At 35.7% G+C, this 22,180-nt stretch overlaps 1 protein-coding gene across 4 annotated transcripts in view; it reads left to right on the top strand.

Moving 5' to 3' along the window:
* Positions 1-22,180, top strand: part of BRD10 (bromodomain containing 10) — a 116,240-nt gene that overhangs the window by 23,096 nt on the left and 70,964 nt on the right. For 2 of the 4 annotated variants that reach the window (XM_072841268.1, XM_072841267.1), the window contains exon 2: positions 2,426-2,626. The exons of 1 other annotated variant lie outside the window; for it this stretch is intronic. In XM_072841268.1, the coding sequence (XP_072697369.1) occupies positions 2,426-2,626 (201 nt within the window). Of the gene's footprint in view, positions 1-2,425; positions 2,627-19,965; positions 20,079-22,180 lie in introns of those variants that run through there. One more of the 4 variants, XM_072841270.1, reaches the window with a different exon arrangement.

Here is a 22,180-nt window from a genome sequence, read left to right as displayed (position 1 = left end):
TTAATCTTTGCACGTTGATATGAAAGAGACATCATAGTTTTCTCTCTTGTATTTTAATCTTGAATGACAAATATCAAAATACATACATTTTTATTTCTGATGACAAGTGAAGGATATTAATTTCTCTTTGGTCTTTGTTCTGAGAAAATAACTATTTAAAAAAGTAGGAGTGAAGTTAAAGGATAAAGTTTCTGACTCATTTATTACATAATAATTTAGCCATGTGACTTAACTATTTCCCTCAACTCCTTTTATCCCCAGTGCTCTACATACACTGTGACCTTTGAGCTATCATGTTTCAATGCAATATTGTTCATTAATGTTCTCTTCCAATAGTATTGATGAAGAAGTAATTAAAATTACAGAACTAGGGATCCCTGGGTGGCGCAGCGGTTTGGCGCCTGCCTTTGGCCCAGGGCGCGATCCTGGAGACCCGGGATCGAATCCCACGTCGGGCTCCCGGTGCATGGAGCCTGCTTCTCCCTCTGCCTGTGTCTCTGCCTCTCTCTCTCTCTCTCTCTCTGTGTGACTATCATAAATTAAAAAAAAAAAAAATTACAGAACTAGTTAGTTCACCTTTAAAATGATCTCAAATATACTCATTCAGTGTCTGTTATTGCCAGTCAGCTTATTTTCTTTTGGCCCACATTCCTTTTGGCCCAGTTAGCCATCGTACAGATAGATATATGCTACTGTACATAAAAAAATCACAGCCTGAAACATTATTGCTCGATCAGCCCAGGTTCTTCAGGATTACTTGAAAACTAATTTAAAAGTTCATGTGTTACTTAAAGCTGAATTGGTTACAACATTATGTCCTTATAACAAAGAAAACATATAGCAGTGCCATAGTTCAAGAGCCTTGTTTTAGATGGCCTGAGACTGAGATTACTATAAAAGTTCTTCCTGGGGTAATAAACCACTGTGAACAAAGTCCAAGATGGAAAGGCATTTGATTGTGTTTCATGCTGTAAAGGTTTGTTTTGTTAAACCTTACCCTATTTTGTATTAGAAAAAGCCTACAGGAAAGCAGGAAAATTTGATTACAGGGTCAACTTTTAATTTACATACAATTCATCTAGCCTATTTAATACTTACTTGGGGTATTGACTTGACTTTGCCCTTGTAGAAACAACATGTTTAAAATCTTCAGATGTCATATGCCTGGGTAGCTCAGTGGTTGAGCATCTGCCTTAGGCTCAGGTCATGATCCTGGGGTCCTGGGATTGAGTCCCACATCAGGCTTCCCTCAGGGAGCCTGCTTCTCCCTCTGCCTATGTCTCTGCCTCTGTGTGTGTGTGTGTGTGTCTCATGAATAAATAAATAATCTTTTAAAAAGTGTATATACCATTAAAAAAAAAAACTTCAGATGTTCTGGCATATTTTACAAAGGTAGAAAAGCAGATGTTTTCCCTGATGCTTTTTTTATGATAAGCCCTTTTTATAGATGAAAGTTCAGAATCAGGTTTTGATTTAGACTAAAAAACTTGATAAGATTAATGTTTCCTTTTTAGTATAAATGTTTTTAATCAATTATTTCAAATTCACTAAGGGGATTTATGGATAATTAAACTACTGAGAAACTTTTCTATCAGTATTATTTTCAAGTATTAGATTAGTATCTTAGTGCATTAATAGAATGACTATTACAGGGTAGGGAGACATAGGTGTGACATTGAAGAGAGAATCCTGATTCCTAGATTCTTTTTATAGGTAAGTCAGGTTTCCAGATTTGCAATTACATATTATAATACTTAATATATTGTAGTACTTATTTGTTTATAATTTCTCCCAAGTGTTTATGTACCATGAATTTTCTTTTAAAATGTTTTGATAATATTCTACATTTTCCTATACTAATCATAGGTAGTATGAAATATATGAAGAAATGTATAGATAAGCTGCATTTAATTTTGCAAACAATAAACTTTTTTCCCTTAAGAGATAGTGTTTTAATCTTTAATTTTAATGTGAAAGATTTATATATTTCTTTTTTTTAAAGAAAGTTTTTTTAAAAAATTATTAGAGAGGGAGCACACACAGGGGAAGATACAGAGGGAGAGCGAGAGGGAAGAGCAGACTCCCCACTGAGCAGGGAGCCCACTTAGGGCTTGATCCCAGGATCCCAATATCATGACCTGAGCCAAAGTCAGACACCCAACCAACTGAGCCACCCAAGTGCACCAAGATTTGTGTATTTCTTAAATGTAGGGAAGGGACTGTCTCTTAGACTGATTTTTATGATATGGGTATAGAAAATTAGAAATTAAATATAGGGCAGATAAAAATCTTGAGTGTAGCGAAGTAGGGTTTAACTATATACTTTTTATACAGTTAGCAAAAGAGATTATTAAGATGCTGGTTAAGGGGACTTGTTGCTTACCCAGAAGATTTGACCTTATGAATTGACTTATTCTTCTCCAAGGCACTTGAGAGAAAAGACAACGATAGCAGTTACATCTAAAGGCTATTATGGATTGGAGGATGAAAAGGGAACTGCATGTACCTCAACGAGGCGTCGGTCAACACCACGAAGTTTGGCAGGCTTGACAAGTGGAGTTTTTGAATCTATAATGGTCCAAGTTTTGAGACAGGAAGAACAGCTGAGAGCAAAAGAAGAAAAAAGGTAAATGTTAACGAAAAAAAGTTTCATGTTTAGATTTCTAGGACTGGTTTTCAAAGAACAGCTATATAACCTTTGTGTGCTTGTATCAAATTTGGGTGCATTTTATAGTGTTGCAAAATATATTGCCACCCTAGTATGAATTCATAATGAAATTTGTTTAAAAATACAGTTTTAAATTTCAAACCAAATTACCTTGAAGCTATACAAAAATAATTTTTACAGAAGATTTCAGAATGCTTCCTAGATTTCTAGAAGTATTACTAAATGAATTATAAATGAATATAGAAGTGTTACCAAATTTTAAATTAGAAGAGTTTTATATAGATTTGTATATCTTTAGAATAGATTCACAATCTTTAAAATTAGAAACTTCAGAGATTATGTAGTTCAAAATGATGCATAAGTTCACCTCTCCCAGTTCCTCCATTGGATATTAACTTTCTGGCTAACTCAGCTTACCCTGGGCTCATCAGAAATGTTGTGCTTAATCAGTGTTACCTTCTACTGTCTGGAAGCATAGATTGATGGCATTTATATAACTATTTATAACAAAAGAGACTAGGGCCCTAAGAAGTAAGTGATTACTCAAAAATGATTGGTGATTTTCATACTAAATCAAATCTCAAACTCAAACTATAGTAGGAGTGATTGCTGATGTAATAGGGAACTGCTATTGCTACTCAAAGACAATTTATATGTCTTTGCTACTTTCATAATTTAGCTTGCTTTGATATTTGTATGATTAAAATTCAACCTTGAGACTTTATCCCCCATACTTTTTATTCTAGTGATTAATTCAGAACCCCTGGAAATCCTTTTTTTCCCCTTCTACAGAACCTCACAGAACTACTCCTGCTGTAGGAAAGGGGATCTTATGAAAAGGGATAATGATTAATCTGACAATAGTATATAATAGATTGGAATAGAGAGAAAATAGAGAAAAGGCCTGTAGGAAGAAAGCTATAGGAATCTAGATCTTCACTACTGATGACCAGAAATAGGGAGAGAGAGATCAGATTGTTGTGTAGTCAAGTAAAGACTTAGTACCTTCCTTAATACTAAGGGGGAACAAAGGAAGAGACAAAGATAAGTCAGGATATAGTTGTAATAATAGTTATAGCAGCAATAAGAAGATAAAAAGAATAGTTAATAGTTACGGAACATGATTATTTGCCAGGTTTAGCTCTAATGTACTTAACATTTACCCTGAAGCACAGAGAGATTCATTAACTTGCCCAAGGTCAGGCAACTTTTGAATGGTAATCAAGATTGGAACCCAGGCATTTTGGCTCTAAAGCTCGTGCTCCTAAGTAATACACTGTCCTTATGACTTACAAAGATGGAACCAGCAAAGAAAAGAGAAGAGCCTGAGTCTATAGTATGAGGAAAGATCAGTGAACTCTTTTCAGTAAGTTGTTTGAAGCAATGAGGGAAATATCTAGTAGGAAACTAGGAATCTAAGTCTTTTTCTTTTCTCCAGTTTTACATATGTTTGTGTGTCCTGTGCTTAATGTCAAACATAGGTGAATAAGATACAGGCAAAAATCCACTAAATATCTTAGGGTCTACAATAATTTCTTACAGTAATATGAATTAAACTTTTTATTTGGGTTTAGTGTTAACTTTTAAGTTTTATATTATAAATATTTTAAACATGAAGCAAGGAATAAATAAAATTGTAATAAAAGTCTGTGTACCTACTATTTAGTAATTTTCAAAGAAAGTAACATAGTTAAATCAGTATTCCCTACATTTTTCCTTTGTCCCCAGAAGAAACTACTCTAACTTTATCATTCCTGTGCATTTTATTATTGAATTTTAAGAATTCTTTTATATATTATGGATGTAAGTACTTTGTCAGATATATATTTATTCCAAATATTTTCTCCTAGTCTTTTGCCTGCCTTTTCATTTTCAGTGTTTTTTAAGAAACAGAACATTTTCACTTTAGATTTATTCTTTTTTTAATGTTTTGTGCTTTTTATGACCTAAGAAAGCTTACCTAAGATTATGAATTTTCTCCCTTTCTCCCCCAGAAATCTCTAAATTTTATTTTATTTTGATTGATTAATTTATACTTAGAAAGGGAGAGAGAGTAGGGGTAGGAGGGCCAGAGAGAGAATCTTAAGCAGGCTCCATGCCTAATACAGAGCCTGCATGGACTTCATCTCACAACCTGAGATCATGACCTGAGCCAAAATCAAGAGTTTGACAACCGACTGAGCCACCCAGGAGCACCTCTAAATTTTATTTTTTATGATTAGGCCTATGATTCATTTGAAGTTAATTTTTGTGTGTGGTTTGAAGTAAAGGTAAAAATTTATTTTTTTCCATATGGTTAGTCCATTTACTATAGCTTTATAGTAAGCTTTGAAATTTGATAATATAAGTCTTCCAGCATTGTATTTTGTTGTTTGTTTTCAAAATTATTAGGCTATACTAGGATTTTCTCATTTCTGTGTAATTTAGATCATATTATAAACTCCTACCAAAAAAAAAAAAAAAAAAACAGCCTGAGGAAATTTTGATTGAAATTGCATGGATTTTGTCTTTTATATATTATGGATGTAAGTACTTTGAATATAAGTTTCTGGATAATTGTAAATTTCAGTGATATTTTTTAGTATTCAGTGATTATATTTTCCACATATTTGGTTATCTTTATCCACATATTCATATTTTTGATGAAACTATAAATCATTTTTATATTCAGTTTACAATTTTTTGTTGCTAATATGTAGAACTACAATTGATTTTAGAGTATGGACCTTTGTCTCTTTGTCTTTGAATTCTGAAAGATTTTGCTTCATGTAGTTTGAAAGTCTGCTATTGCATGCATATCTTTTTATGATGTTTAACCCATCCCCCATTTTACTTTCCTTCTAAGTAACTCTCAGTATGTTCTCTGTAGTTGATAGTCTGTTTCTTGGTTTGTCTCTCTCTCTTTTTCTTTAACCTTTGCTTGTTTGTTTCTTAAATTCCACATATGAATAAAATCATAAGGTATTAGTCTTATTTTGACTGACTTATTTCATTTACTATTAATACTCTGTAGCTCTATCATGTCCTTGTAAATGGCAAGATTGTGTTCTTTTTTATGGCTGAGTAATATTCCCTTGTATATATACCCCACATCTTCTTTATCCATAAATTAGTCAGTAGACACTTGGGCTGTTTCCATAATTTGGCTATTGTAGATAATGGTGGTATAAACATGAGAGTGCATATGTCCCTTTGAATTGGTATTTTTGTATATTTCAGGTAAATACCTAGTAGTACAATTGCTGGATCATAAGGTAGTTCTATTTTTAACTTTTTGAGGAACCTCCATAATATTTTCCAGAGTGGCTGCACCAATTTGCATTCCCATCAACAGTGCAAGAGGGTTCCGTTTTCTCCACACCCTTGCCAACACCCGTTGTTTCTTGTTTTGTTTATTTTAGCTATTCTAACAGGTGTGAGGTAATATCTCATTGTAGTTTTGATTTGCATTTCCCTAATGATCAGTGATGCTAAGCATCTTTTCATGTGTCTGTTGGCCAATCTTAATGTCTTCTTTGGAAAAATGTCTTATTCGTGTCTTCTGTCATTCATGTCTTCATGTCATCCATATTTTAAATTGGATTATTTGTTTTTTGAGTGTGGAGTTTTATAAGTGCTTTATATATTTTGGATACTAGCTCTTTATCAGCTATGTCATTTCCAAATATCTTCTCCCATTCTGTAGGTTGCCTTTGAGTTTTGTTGATGGTTTCCTTCACTGTACACAGCTTTTTATTTTGGTGTAATCCTAGCAGTATATTTTCCCTTTTGTTTACCTAGCCTCAGTAGAAATAGCTAAAAAGAAGTTGCTATGGCTGATGTCAAAGAAGTTACTGCCGGTGTTCTCCTCTAGGATTTTTAAGGTTTCAGGTCTCACATATAGGTCTTTAATCCATTTTCAGTGTATTTTTGTATATGGTATAAGAAGGTGGTCCAGGTTCATTCTTTTGCATGTTACTGTCCAGTTTTCCCAATACCATTTGTTGAAGAGACTGCTTTTTCCCATATTCTTTCCTGCTTCTTTTGAAATTAATTGACCATATAATTGTAGATTCATTTCTGGGTTTTCTATTTTGTTCAATTGATCTGTCTGTTTTTATGCCAGTACCATACTGTCTTGATCACTGTAGCTTTGTAATGTAGCTTGAGGTCTGGAATTGTGACACCTCCATCTTTCCTTTTCTTCTTCAGGGTTGCTTTGGCTATTTGGGATAGGGGTCTTTCATGGTTCCATGCAAATTTTAGGATTCTTTGTTTTAGCTCTATGAAAAATGCTGCTGTTATTTTGATAGGGATTACATTGAATGTATAGTTAGTTTTGGGTAGTATAGACATTTTAACAAAATTTCTCTTCCCATCCAAGAGCATGGACTGTTTCTCCATTTCTTTGTGCATTTCCAATTTCTTTCACCATTGTTTTATAGTTTTCAACGTACAGGTTTTTTACCTCTTTGGTTAGGATTATTCCTAGGTATCATATGGGTTTTGGTGCAATTGTAAATGAAACGAATTCCACTTACTTAATTTCTTTTTCTGCTGCTTGATTGCTCGCATGTACAAATGTAATAGATTTCTGTATGTTGATTTTGTGTCCTACGACTTTACTGAGTTGGTCTGTTAGTTCTAGCCGTTTTTTGGTGACTCTTTTAGCTTTTCTGTATATAACATCAGCTCCTTTTCAGAGAGTGAAAGTTTGACTTCTTCCTTGCTGATTGGGATTCCTTTTATTTCTTTTCATTGTCTAAATGCTATGACTAGGACTTCTAATACTATGTTGAATAAAAGTAGTGAGACTGGACATCCCTGTCTTGTTTCTGATAATAGAGAAAAAGTTCTCCGTTTTTCCTCATCTAGGATATTGGTTGTGGATCTTTCATGTATAGTTTTTATTATGTTAGATTTGGAACACACTACTTTATTGTGGGCTTTTTATCATGAATGGAGGTTGTACTTTGTTGTATTTTGTCAAATGCTTTTCCTACATCTATTGAAATTATTGTATGCTTCTTATCCTCTTGTTGATGTGTTTTATCAAGTTGATTAATTTGTGAATATCAAACCACCTTTGCAACCTGAGAATAAATCCCACTTGATGGTGGGTGAATGATTTTTTTAGTGTATTGTTAAATTCCATTTGCTAGTATTTTATTGAGAATTTTTGCATCTGTCTTCATCAATGATAATGGCTTTAGTTCTCTTTTTAAATTATATCTATCTGGTTTTGGAACCAGGGTAATGCTAGCCTTATAGAATGAATTTGGAAGTTTTCTTTCCTTCTCTTATTTTTTGGTATCGTTTGAGAAGAAAAGGTATTAATTCTTCTTTAAATGGTTGGTAAAATTCCTCTGGGAAGCCGTCTGGCCCTGGACTTTTGTTTATTGGGAGTTCTTTGGGTAATGATTTGGTTTCTTTGCTGGTTATTGGTCTGTTCAAGCTTTGTATTTCTCCCTGTTTCACTTCTGGTAATTTATAAGTGTCGAGGAATTTATCCATTTCTTCTAGGTTGTCTAATTTGTTGAAATATAGTTTTTCATAATATTTTCTAAGAATTGTATTTCTCTGTTGTTGATTGCTATTGTATCTCCTCTCTCATTGGTGATTTTATTTATTTGGGTCCTTTCCCTTTTTTGATAAGTCTGGCTGGAGGTTTATTAATTTTTTCAAAGAAGCAGCTCCTGGTTTTTTCTATCTGTTCGGTTGTTTTTTAGTTTCTACATTATTTATTTCTGCCCTAATCTTTATTATTTCCTTCCTTCTACTGGCTCTAGACATCATTTATGGTTCTTTTCTAGCTCCTTTCAGTGTAAGGTTAGGTTGTTTATTTGAGATTTTCCCTGCTTCTTGAGGTAAACCTATATTGCTATATACTTTCTTCTTTGGACTGCTTTTGTTGCATCCGAACGATTCTGGACTTTTGTGTTTCAATTTTCATTTATTTCCACATGTTTTTAAATTTTTCTTTGAGTTCCTTGTTGACACATTCATTGTTTAGTAGCATGTGTTTAATCTCCATGTATTTGTGGTCTCTAAGTGTTTTCTTGTGGTTGATTTCTAGTTTCATAGTGTTGTCAGAAAAGGCGCATAGTATGACTTCAATCTTACTGTATTTGTTGAGGCCTGTTTTATAACCTAATATGTGATATATTGTAGAGGATGTTCCATGTGCACTTGAAAAAAATATGTATCTTGCTCTTTTAGGATGGAATGTTCTGAATATATCTGTTAAGACCATTTGGTCCATTGTGTCATTCAACACCATTGTTTTGTTGTTGATTATGTGTTATGATCTGTGCATTGAAACAAATGGGATGTTAAAGGCCCCTACTAATATAATTAATGAGTTCCTTTATGTTTGTTACTGTTTTATATATTGAGTGCTCCCATGTTGTGTGCATAAATATTTACAATTGTTATATCTTCCTGTTGGATTGTCTGCTTTATAATTATAGAGTGCTCTTCTTTGTCTCTTGTTACAGTCTTTATTTCAAAGTCTGGTTTGCCTGATACAAGTATTGCTATCTGGCTTTCTCTTGACTTCCATTTGCATAACTGTTTCTCCATCTTCTCACTTTCAATCTGCAATTTCTTTAGGTCTGATATGTGTCTATTTTAGACAACATAGAGTCGAGTCTTATTAGGAGTATTTAGTCCATTTACATTGAAAGTATCGATAGATAATATATTTATTGCCATTTTATTACTTGTTTTGTGGTTGTTCCTGGAAATTTTCTCTGATCCTTTTATATTTTGCTGATACTCTTTTTTTTTTTTTTTTTTTTTAAGATTTTACTTATTTATGCACGAGAGACACACACTGAGAGAGAGGCAGAGAGAGAGGCAGGCTTCCTGCAAGGAGCCTGATGTGGGACTCAATCCCGGATCCTGGGGATGTGGGACTTGATCCCAGGTCCTGGGATCACGCCCTGAGCCGAAGGCAGACGCTCAACTGCTAAGCCACCCAGGTGTCCCATTGCTGATACTCTTTAGTAATATATTTGGATTTCTTTTTCTTTATTCTTTGCATATTTATTAGTGGTTTTTGATATATAGTTACCATTAGGTTTGTATATAACTTCTTCTGCAAATAGCAGTCTACATTAAGTTGATGGTTGTTCAAGTTTGAATCTAATCTTCCCCTTGCCTCCCCACAACTTTGGTATATATTATATTCCATCTTTTTTTAAATGAGCTCCTTGACTGATTTTTACAGAAATACTCACTTTTACTGTTTTTATGTTTCCTTCCTTCTTACTGTCACTTTTGGTTTTTCCCTTCCACTCAAAGAATCCCCTTTAATATTTCTTATTTTTTTAAGATTTTATTTATTTATTCATTCATGAGAAACACAGAGAGTGAGAGGCAGAGGGAGAAGCAGGCTCCATGCAGGGAACCTGATGCAGGATTCGATCCTGGGACCATGCTGAGCCACTCAGACGTGCCCCCTTTAATATTTCTTGTAGGGCTGGTTTAGTGGTCACAAACTCCTTTAGCTTTTGTTTGTCTGGGAAATTCCTTATCTCCCCTTTTATTCTGACTGATAACCTTGCCTGATAAAATATTTTTGGCTGCAGATTTTTCCCTTTCAAGCCTATTGAATATTATATCATGCCACTCTCTTCTGGCTTGCCAAGTTTCTGTTGAGAAATCTACAAGTGGCCTTATGGATTTTGCCTTGGAAACTAAGGACTTCTTTTGTCTTGCTGCTTTTAAGATATTTTCTTTATCACTATATTTTACCAATTTAATTACAACGTGTCTTGGTGTGGGTCTGTGGTTGTTGATTTTGTTGGGAGTTATCTTTGCCTTCTGGATCTGGATGTCTGTTTCCTTCCTCAGACAAAGGAAGATTTCAGCAGTTATTTCTTCAGATAAATTTTCTGCTGTCTTTCTCTTGCTTAGGTTTCATTTTGTTTTCTGATGTATAGGCTTTCAATTTTCTCTGTGAAAGTTTTTAAATTTACCAGTTTTCTCTTCTGCAGTGTCTAATCCAGAGAACTTTTTCAGATTTGTATTTTTTTCAACTCTAGATACTTAGTTCTTTTTAAGAATATAGAAGTTCTCATCATTAAGTTTGGGTTTTAATGTCCTCCTCTGTTAGCTCCATTATCTTAGTTTTTTCTAGGTCTTCCTTTTGGCTAGTTTTTTTCCTGGTTATGTTTTCTCCTGGTTTCTGTTCTTGGCATGTACAGTGATTTTTTGTTTGTTTTTGTATTTTAATTGGAAGTTAGACAATATGAATGTTACCTTGGTGCATATCTGAAATTTTATTTTCTTTCTTTAAAGAGAATTGGGCTTGGGACACCTGGGTGGCTCAGCGGTTGAGCTTCTGCCTTCGGCTCAGGGCGTGATTCTGGTCTGGGGATCAAGTCCCAATCGGGCTTCCTATGAGGAGCCTGCTTCTCCCTTTGCCTATGTCTCTGCCCCTCTCTCTGTATCTCTATGAATAAATAAATTAAAAATCTTTAAAAAATAAAAAAGAGAATTGGGCTTTATTCTGGCAAGCAGTTAGCTTCTTTGTAGATCAGCTTGATGATCATTTCAAGTCCAGATTTTAAGTTCTATAGTGGATTTAGAATAGTATTCCCTCCAGTTTGGCCCTATTTACTAATGCATGACCTCTGGGGCTTCTCCACAGAATGCTCCCAAGGGATGAGGACTTTCTACTCCAGATGCTTTCCTCATTGTCTTTAAGCTTCTGTGCTTACAGTGTCCTGGTCATTCTTGTTAAACTTTTTGGAGTTTTACACTGTGTAGTCACAGGCTAGTACTCAGCAAACCTGAAGATCTTTGTGTAGATTTCTGAAGCTCTTTTCTGCATAGCTGCCTTCTTTTCAGAATTATCTCACAACTTCTAGGTGCCTTATTTTCCCCCAGTGCTCATTTCCATCTCTTTAGCTGAAATCCATTGGACTGTTTGGGTTGCCCTGTTCTTGTATTCAGAGTTTGGAAATTGTCTTTACTCAGAAAGCTTGTCAGTTGTAAGGATCACTTAATTTGCTTTATTTCTTGGAGATCACAGTCCTGAACTATTTAATATTCAGATCTGAAAACATTTGATTCATTCATATATATATATAAATTTTTATATATATAAAATATATAAATATATATTTATAATATAAAGTTTTTATTTTAATTCTAATTAGTTAACATACAGTGTTATATTAGTTGGGGGTATATAACATAGTAAGTTCACAGTGCCATACATTACCCTGTATTCATCACAAATGCTCTCCTTAATCCTCATCACCTAATTAGCCCATCCTCCCCCTCCCTCCCAACCATCAGATTGTTCTCTATAATTAAGAATCTATTCCTTGGTTTGACTCTCTCTTTCATCTTTCCTCTTTGTTTGTTTTGTTTCTTAAATTCCACATATGAGTGAAATTGTATGATTTTTGTCTTTCTCTGGCTGACTTATTTCACTTAGCTTAATATTCTAGCTCCATGCGTGTTGTTGCAAATGGCAAGATTTCATTATATTTTATGGCTGAATAATACTCTATTGCATGTATTAACACATCTCCTTTTTCCATTCATCAGTTGATGGGCACTTGGACTGCTTCGTAACCTTGCTAATGTAAATAGTGTTGCTATAAATGTAAATGTGTATATATCCCTTTAAATCAGTGTTTTTGTATTCTTTGGATAAATACCCAGTAGTGCGATTGGGATCATAAGTTAGTTCTATTTTTAACTTTTGGAGAAAGCTCCATACTGTTTTCCACTGTGGCTCCACCTCATATATTTTGTTCAGTTTTGTAATTGTTTATAGTCAGAAGGTAAGTTTGCTCCAGTTTACTCCTTCATGACCATAAAAAGAGGTCATTTCTATGCAGTTTTTGTTTTAAGCATATGTATGTATTTGTAGATAATATATAGCATTTTTTGCATGACTTAACTTTTATATAAATGATTTAACAGCTTTCTGTTTACATTGAACATTGTGTCTCAGATTTATCTGTGCTGAATTATTCATTCTAGTTTATTTCAAGTGCTACTATATTATGTTATTGACTGTATTATAGTTTACTTACCTGATGGGATGGATATTTTTTATTTTTTGTAGTGTTTTGTTCTTAGAGAATGCTACAATAGACATTTTTGTACATGTCTTCCTTAAGGATGAAGATAGAGATAGCAGTGTGTGTGTGTGTGTGTGTGTGTGAATTCATTATGTTTTTAATTAAATGTTGTAGCAAGTTCTTTAATATTTTAAGGAATGTTGCCATAATCATATACTTTTTTTTTAAGATTTTATTTATTTATTCATGAGAGACACAGAGAGGCAGAGACATAGGCAGAGGGAGAAGCAGGACTCCTGTGGGGAGCCTGACGTGGGACTTGATCCCAGGAGCCCGGGATCACGACCTGAGTCAAAGGCAGATGCTCAACCACTGAGCCACTCAGGTGCCCCACCATTATAATATACTCTTAAGGTTGTGAAGATAAAGTAGTTACCATCTTACTGGTTCTCTGTATAGTGTTTAATACACTATAGCAATAAAATGTCTCATTATGCATTGTTAATTTAGAAAGTAAATTTAATATACCTACTCCTTCCCAGCAACACATGAATCTTCCAACTTTTTAACTCCATTCACTTTCCCTTGGCCTTAAGTGTCATCCTTGTCCAATATTTTAGTTCCATCTAGTTCTTACTGCCCAAATGTTGCCAAATCTCAAGTTTTTGTTCAAGAGCTTTCCTTTTCTCATGTTTTACTTTCTTTGTAAGTGATCTCATCTATTCCTATATCACCTATTGCAGAAGACTCATAGATACATGTCTTTTGCCCAAATTTCTCCTCTAAGTTTCAGATCCAATTGCCTACTTCACACATTTTCTGGATGTGGGCTCTTTCAGTGCCAGTGTCTCTCATCTGTCTGGAAATAAGTGCCACATTCAACTTAAGATCATTTGAAGACGGTTTCTTTTCAGAGGTTGAAATATAGCAGAATGTTAGGAAATAACGCTATTAACCAGAATGAGGAAAAGGGAGTAGTTACTCATACCCAGAAGAGAGTTACAAAAAAGAGACTGTATTGAGATGACACCTCCTATTGAAGGACACAGCCCAAAACAGCCTCACAGAGAAGGAGCCAAGGGAATAACTATTTCACCCTACTTTCCTCTTGGATCATCTGCCGGGGTTCCCTTGACTGAACCAAAGGGAAGCTAGTGGGTAAGGTTGCCTGCTGACATGGATAAGCTATACAGAATATACAGATAAGCTATACAGAAGGATAGAGTGTAAAGCTGGTGGCAAAGAAAAGATACTGTAGGTATTCTCTTCAAAATGATTATGTCCAAAATTAAATAAGAAAGCATGATTTTCCCTGAAACTTTGTCCCACTGTAGTGTTCCCTACCTTGGCAGAAGGCACCACCATCTATTTGATCATTAAAGTTAGAAACCTGGGATGCATCCATGACACTTTCCTTTCCCTCACAAATCCATCCCCAAATCCTGACCATTTTATTTCTTAAATCTTTCTTGAATTTGCCCACTTTCCTCTCTGTTTTCTACCACCGTCTAGTTCCTTTATTTCTCACTTAAGACTGTGGTAATCTTCTCTTAATTGGTTTAACAGTGTCCATGCTTACATAATTCCAGGCTGTTTTTTACATTAAAGCTAGAGTGAATTTTCCCACATGCAAATTTGATGGTGCCACTTACCTATCCTAGTACCTATGATCTCCCCAAAACAAAGCAAGTACACACAAAAACTATTAATGGCTTAATATTATTAATAAGACCCTCTTTCACCTTTAAGTTTCACCATACCTGTCTAACCTCTTATCATTCTTTTCCTGATTCTTGCTTCCTAGCTGCAATGGCCTTTTGCCTTCTTTTCAGTGCCAAGAAATTATTAACTTATGTGGAACCAAATTGGAGTTCACATAAAAACACATGAATGATGAGACTTTTTTTAAACTCTGTTTTCTAAATTTTCTGACCTAAGCATGCTTTTCTTTCATAAATTAAACATAAAATAAATATTGAATTTGTAATGTGTCATACAGATAGTGGGATAGGCAGGTTTTTAAGGTTTTTTTAAGCCTATCCCAAGATTTGAGTCCTCAGAAGGGAAGTGTGACATTTAGGCAACAACATGTTGTATGATAACGTGGGAGTGCTAAACAAATCTTTCCTCCCCGTGTATAATTAACCTGCCACCTATCATGATACTTGACATTCTGTCACCCTTTTAATTCTTCTGTCAAACGGTCAGAGAGTGCCTGAGAATACTATAAAGTCAGTTCTAGACAGGGACTTTGAAATCCTCATAAGAAAGGGTCATATTGGGAGACATTGAAGTATGGAAAGATCATATGACTGTAGTTCTACTTTAGCCATGGGCTTAGGCGGTGGTGGTAGCTGCTGCTGCTGCTGCTTTTTTGTTCTTCCTTTTTTTTAATTTTTAAAAAATATTTTATTTATTTATTTATTTTTTTTTTTTTTTTAAAGATTTTATTTATTTATTCATGATAGTCACACAGAGAGAGAGAGACAGAGAGGCAGAGACACAGGCAGAGGGAGAAGCAGGCCCCATGCAGGGAGCCCGATGTGGGATTCGATCCCGGGTCTCCAGGATCGCGCCCTGGGCCAAAGGCAGGCGCCAAACCGCTGCGCCACCCAGGGATCCCATTTTATTTATTTATTCATGAGAGACAGAGAGAGAGAGAGAGAGAGAGAGAGGCAGAGACACAGGCAGAGGGAGAAGCAGGCCCCATGCAGGGAGCCCGATGTGGGACTCGATCCTGGGTCTCCAGGATCAGGCCCTGGGCTGAAGGCGGTGCTAAACCGCTGAGCCACCCGGGCTGCCCTTCTTTTTTTTTTTTTTTTTTTTTTTTTTTAAGTTTTATTTAAATTCATTTAGTATGAATTAAATTCACTGTATTAAATTCACTGTATGTTTACAGTGAATTATTAGTTTCAGAGGTACAGTTCAGTGATTCAAGAGTTATTTGTAATACCCAGTGCTCATTATATCATTATTGCCCTCCTTAATGTCCATCAGTGCTCGCTTCAGCAGCACATATACTTAATGCCCATCACCTAGTTACCTCATCCTCCCCAGCCCCTCCAGCAACTCTCAGCTTATTTCCTATGGTTAAGAGTCTCTTAGGGTTTATATCCCTCTCTGATTTTGTCTTTCTGGATAAAAGGAAAGATTTTTCCCTCCCTTCCTTTATGCTCCTCCGTTTTGTTTCTGAAATTCCTCATATGAGTGAAATCATGTAATATTCTTTCTCTGATTGACATATATCTCTTAGCGTAATACCTTCTAGTTCTATGTCGTTGCAAATGGTAAGATTTCATCTTTTTCATGGCTGAGTAATATTGTGTATATATGTGTATGTATGCATGTATATATGTATGTGTAAGTATATATATCTTTCATCAGATATTTATATATATATCAGATATTTATATATACATATATATATCACATTTATTTTCTTTATCCATTCATCTGTCCATGGACATCTGGGATCTTCCATTCTTTGGCTATGTGGACAGTGTTGCTATAAACATTAGGGTGCAGGTGTCCCTTTGGATCACTATATTTTATTTTTTGAGTAAATACCTACCTAGTAGTGCAATTGCTGGGTTGTAGGGTAGCTCTATTTTTAACTCTTTGAGGAACCTCCACACAGTTTTCTAGAGTGGCTGTACCAGTTTGCATTCCCACCAAGAGTACAAGAGGGTTCCCCTTTCTCCACATCCTCTCCAACATTGGTTGTTTCCTATCCTGTTAATTTTCACCATTCTGACTGGTGTGAGGTGGTATCTCATTGTGGTTTTGATTTGTATTTCCCTGATGTTGAGTGATATGGAGCATTTTTAATGTGTCCTTTGGGCATTTGTATGTCTTCTTTGAAGAAATGTCTGTTTATGCCCTCTGCCCGTTTCTTGATTGGATTATTTGTTTTTTTGCATGTGTTGAGTTTGGTAAGTTCTTTACAGATTTTGGATACTAGCCTTTTATGTAATGTGTCATTTGGAAATATCTTCTCCCATTCTGTCAGTTGTCTTTTGGTTTTGCCAACTGTTTCCTTTACTGTGCAAAAGCTTTTTATCTTTTTTTTTTAAAAGATTTATTTATTTATTCATGAGATACAGAGAGAGAGAGAGAGAGAGAGGCAGAGACATAGGCAGAGGGAGAAGCAGGCTCTCGAAGAGAGCCTGATGTGGGACTTGATCCTGGATCCCAGGGTCATGCCCTGACCAAAGGCACATGTTCAACCACTAAGTCACGCAGGCATCCCAAAAGCTTTTTATCTTGATGAAGTCCCAATAGTTGATTTTTGCATTTGTTTCTCTTGCCATTGGAGATGTATCTAGCAAGAAGTTGCTGTGGCTGAGGTGACAGAGGTTGCTCAACGCCTGTGTTCTTCTCTAGGATTTTGATGGATTCCTGTCTCAGTTTAGATGTTTTATCCATTTTGAGTTTATTTTTGTGTATGGTGTAAGAAAATGGTAGAGTTTCATTCTTCTGTATGTGGCTCTCCAATTTTCTCAACATCATTGTTGGAGAGACTGTCTTTTTTCCTTTGGATATTGTTTCCTACTTTGTGGAAGATGAGTTGGTGATAGACCTGAGGGTCCATTACTGGATTCTCTGTTTTGTTCCATTGATCTGTTATTTGTTTTTGTGCCAGTACTGTACTGTCTTGATGATTAAAGCTTTGTAATACAGCTTGCAGTCTGAGATTGTGATTCTACCGGCTTTGGTTTTCTTTTTCAGCTTTCCTTTGGCTACTTGGGGTCTTTTCTGGTTCCATACAAATTTTACAATTATTTGTTCCAGCTCTGTGGAAAAAGTTGATGGTATTTTGATAGGGATTGCATTGAATGTGTGGATTGTTCTGGGTTATGTAGACAGCTCCAATTCATGAATATGGAGTATTCTTAATATATCTGTGAAGTCCATTTGGTCCAGTGTGTCATTCAAAGCCTTTCTTTCCTTGTTGATTTTCTGGTTAGATAATCTGTCCATTGGTGTCAGTGGAGCGTTAAAGTCCCATACAATTATTTTATTATCAGTGTATTTCTTTAATTTTGTTATTAATTGGTTTATATATTTGGCTGCTTCCAAGTTAAGGGCATAAATATTTATAATTGTTAGACCTTCTTGTTGGTTAAACCCTTTTATTATGACATAATGTCCCTCTTCATCTCTTATTGTAGTCTTTGGTTTAAAATCTATTTTGTCTGATATAAGGTTGCTACCCCAGCTTTCTTTTGATGTCTAATAGCATGATAACTGGTTCTCTAACCCCTCACTTTCAATCTGGAGGTATCTTGAGTCTTGTTTTGATTTTGTTTTTGTTTTATCCACTCTGATACCCTGTTCCTTTTGACTGGAACATTTATCCCATTTATGTTCAGAATAATTATTGAAAGGTATGAATTTAGTGCCATTGTATTACTTGCACAGTCCCTGCTTCTGTATATTGTCTCTTTTCCCTTCTGGTCTGTGTTACTTTTGGGCTTTCTCTTTGCTTATAGGGTCTCCTTTACTATTTCTTGCAGAGCTGGTTTGATAGTCACAAATTCTTTTAGTTTCTGTTTGTCCTGGAAGTTCTTTATATTTTTGTATTCTGAATGACAGCCTTGCTGAATAAAGTATTCTTGGATTTGTATGTTTCACATTTAGCACCCCAAATATATCATGCCAGCCCTTTCTGGCCTGCCAGGTTTTTGTGGATAAGTCTGCTACCAGCCTTATGTTTCTAACTCTGTAGGTTAAGGCCCTCTTGTCCCAAACTGCTTTCAGGATTTTCTCTTTATTTCTGAAATTTGCAAGCTTTGCTATTATATGTCAAGGTGTTGACCTATTTTCATTGATTTTGAGGGGGAGTTCTCTGTGCCTCCTGGACTTGAATGCCTGTTTCCTTCCCCAGATCAGGGAAGTTCTCAGCTATAATTTGTTCAGATAAACTTTCTGCCCCTTTTCTCTTTCCTCTTCTGGGACCTCAATTATTCTAATATTGTTTTGCTTTATGGTTTTGCTGATGTCTTGAATCCCCCCCTGGTGATCCAGGAGTTATTTATCTCTCTTTTTCTCAGCTTCCTCATTCTCCATCATTTTGTTTTTTATATCACTCTCTCTTCTGCCTCATTCATCCTAGCAGTTAGAGCCTCCCTATTTGATTGCATTGTAGTAATTGCCTTTTTATTTTGACTTGATTAGGTTTTAGTTCTTTGATTTCTCCAGTAAGTGATTCTCCAGTGTCTTCTATGCTTTTTTCAAACCCAGCTAGTATCTTTATAATTGTTGCTTTGAATTCTAGTTCTGGCACCTTACTTATATCCATATTAATTAAATTTCTGGCATTGAGTACTGCCTGTTTTTTGGGATGAGTTCATCCAACTTGTCATTATGTCCAGAAAAGAGTAAATGCAAGAGAGGGAAAATAAAAAAAAATAATAATAACAACAGTGACACCAGGAAAATATATACTACACAAATCAGAAGAGAACAGAAACCCAAACAAAATCAAAACAAAAGGAAACAAAAAGGAAAAGAAAAAAGAAGAAAAGGAAAGAAAAGAAAGGAAAAATGAGAATAAAAACAAACAAGAAATTTTATAGAACAGAATAATAAACTAGATTTTGGGTGTATTTTGGCCTGTTAGAGGAAGCTAGAACCTAATATAGGTGTGTATGTGGATACAAAAATGAAGTTGAATCCAATGAAAGGAAGCCAAAAATGAAAATATGCGTATGTGTGTGTATGTACATATAAAACTGAAATATATATATATATATACACACACCATAACTGTAACAATAAAAATTTTAAAAGTCTTAAAAAATAATTGATAAAATAAGATGATTGCTGAAAAGGAAAATAAAATATAAAACTGGAGGATTAAAGACTAGTAAGAAAAAAAACATGAATGCTATGTAGGTCTTTACCCAGGAATTGGACTTTTACAATTCTGTATGATTGATAAACTTGGTATTAGCGAGAAGTTCCTGCTCTTCTTCTGGGAGAGGGGCCTTTTGTAGTGATTTTCAATTTTTTTTGCCCAAGCAGAATTTCACTGCCTTTGGCAGGGGGCTGAACTCAGTGTTTGTCTCTCTGGAACTGGTGTGGAGGATTGAAATGGCAGTGCCTCCATCTCTAGCCCTGGAATTGTAAGTTTGTGGCCCCCTTCTTCAGTGAGCCCTTGCAGAAAAGCAATAGCTCTTGTCTGCGTGGTTTCCATTGGAAATCTGTGTTCACCTATCCGTGACCCAGCGTTTTTTTTTTTCAGGCACAGGACCCCCTTTCAAGTCTCCAAACTTTATGGACTCTTCCAGCACTCCCCCTAACCACTCCTCCTGAAGGAAAGAGAAGATTCTCGCTGGGGTTCTGCCTCTTGCTGGCCCCCAGCTTGGAGAGTGGTTGCACAGGTGTACTGCGATTCATGGTTTATGGCAATACTGAGCAGAAAGGAGGTGCCTGGCCTCACTGCTTGCAGCTGGCTTCCCTACTTCAATGCCTGTAAACTCTCACTCTCAGGCACCCCCTTTCTTTTTGTGACTCTGGGGAGCCTGATATACCATGCTGTCCCACCTGGGATTCTGCCCTGCTTTGCCTCCTGAGTGTCTTTCAGGCAGACTTCTAATAGTTCTGATTTTGCTCTCTACTGCTTATAACACTTTCTGGTACCCAGCTTATGGAGGCTCCCTCCCTCCCTTGCGTGGCTTATCTTCTGATATATCTCCTCAGAACCACGTTTCCACACCTCCTACTTTGTAAAAAAGTGGTCACTTTTATATTTGTAGAATTGCAGCAATTCTTTTCTTAGATCTCAGGTTGATTTTGCAGGTGTTCAGAATGATTTGATGAGTATCTAGCTGATTGCTAGGAATCAGACGAAATTAGGCTCCTCTACTCCTCCACTATCTTACCTCTCTCCTAAATGTACATTCTTTTAAAAAAAGAAAATATTCATTGATGTATAGTTGACACAATGTTCTGTTTGTTTCAAGTGTATGACATAGTGATTGAACAATTCTGTATATTACTCAGCGCTTACTATGATAAGTACAGTCACCATTTGTTTACATTCAGTGTTATTACAGTATTACTGACAGTTCTGTACTGTACTTTTCATCTCTGACTTACTTATTTTATAACTGGAAGATTTTATCTCTTCATTCCCTTCAGCTATTTTCTCATTTTCCCACTCCCTCTCCTTTCAACCACCAGTTTATTCTCTTTTTTAGGATTCTGTTTCTGTTTTTGTGTTAATTCTTTTGTTTACTCTTTTAAATTCCACATTGTTAGTGAAATCATATGGTATTTGTCTTTCTCTGTCACACTTACTTCACTTAGCTCATACCCTCTAGATCCATTCTTGTTATTGCAAATGGAAAGATCTAATTCTTTTATGTAGCTGAATTTTATTCCTTTGTATATTAACTTGCCACATTTTCTATTTATTCAAACTCTACTTCAGTTGCTTTTATATCTTGGCTATTGTAAATAATCCTACAATAAAAATAGGGTGCATATATCTTTTCAAATTAGCGTTTTCATTTTCTTTGGGTAAATACCCAGTGGTGGAATTAGTAGATCACAGTACATTTTTTTTAATTTATTTTTTATTGGTGTTCAATTTGCCAACATATAGAATAACACCCAGTACTCATCCCATCAAGTGCCCCCCTCAGTGCCCGTCACCCATTCACCCCCATCCCCCCCACCTCCCTTTCTACCACCCCTTGTTCATTTCCCAGAGTTAGGAGTCTCTCATGTTCTGTCTCCTTTCTGACATTTCCCACTCATTTTTTCTCCTTTCCCCTTTATTCCCTTTCACTATTTTTTATATTCCCCAAATGAATGAGACCATATAATGTTTGTCCTTCTCCGATTGACTTATTTCACTCAGCATAACACCCTCCAGTTCCATCCACGTGGAAGCAAATGGTGGGTATTTGTTGTTTCTAATGGCTGAGTAATATTCCATTGTATACATAGACCACATCTTCTTTATCCCTTCATCTTTCGATGGACACCAAGGTTCCTTCCAGTTTGGCTATTGTGGACATTGCTGCTAGAAACACTGGGGTGCAGGTGTCCCAGCATTTCACTGCATCTATATCTTTGGGGTAAATCCCGAGCAGTGCAGTTGCTGGGTCATAGGGCAGATCTATTTTTAACTCTTTGAGGAACCTCCACACAGTTCTCCAGAGTGGCTGTACCAGTTCACATTCCCACCAACAGTGCAAGAGGGTTCCCCTTTCTCCACATCCTCTCCAACATTTGTTGTTTACTGTCTTGTTAATTTTCCCCCTTCTCACTGGTGTGAGGTGGTATCTCATTGTGGTTTTGATTTGTATTTCCCTGATGGCAAGTGATGCGGAGCATTTTCTCATGTGCTTTTTGACCATGTCTTTGTCTTCCTCGATCACAGTACATTTCTATTTAATTTTCTGAGGAGCCTCCATACTGTTTTCCACACTGATTGTACCAGTTTACATTCCCACTATCACCATTTATTTAAAAG

Source organism: Canis lupus, chromosome 10 (genome assembly GCF_048164855.1).
Source record: "Canis lupus baileyi chromosome 10, mCanLup2.hap1, whole genome shotgun sequence".
NCBI lineage: Eukaryota > Metazoa > Chordata > Mammalia > Carnivora > Canidae > Canis > Canis lupus.
The sequence above is the reverse complement of the archived record's forward strand: the minus strand, read 5'-3'. Positions and strand labels throughout refer to the sequence as shown.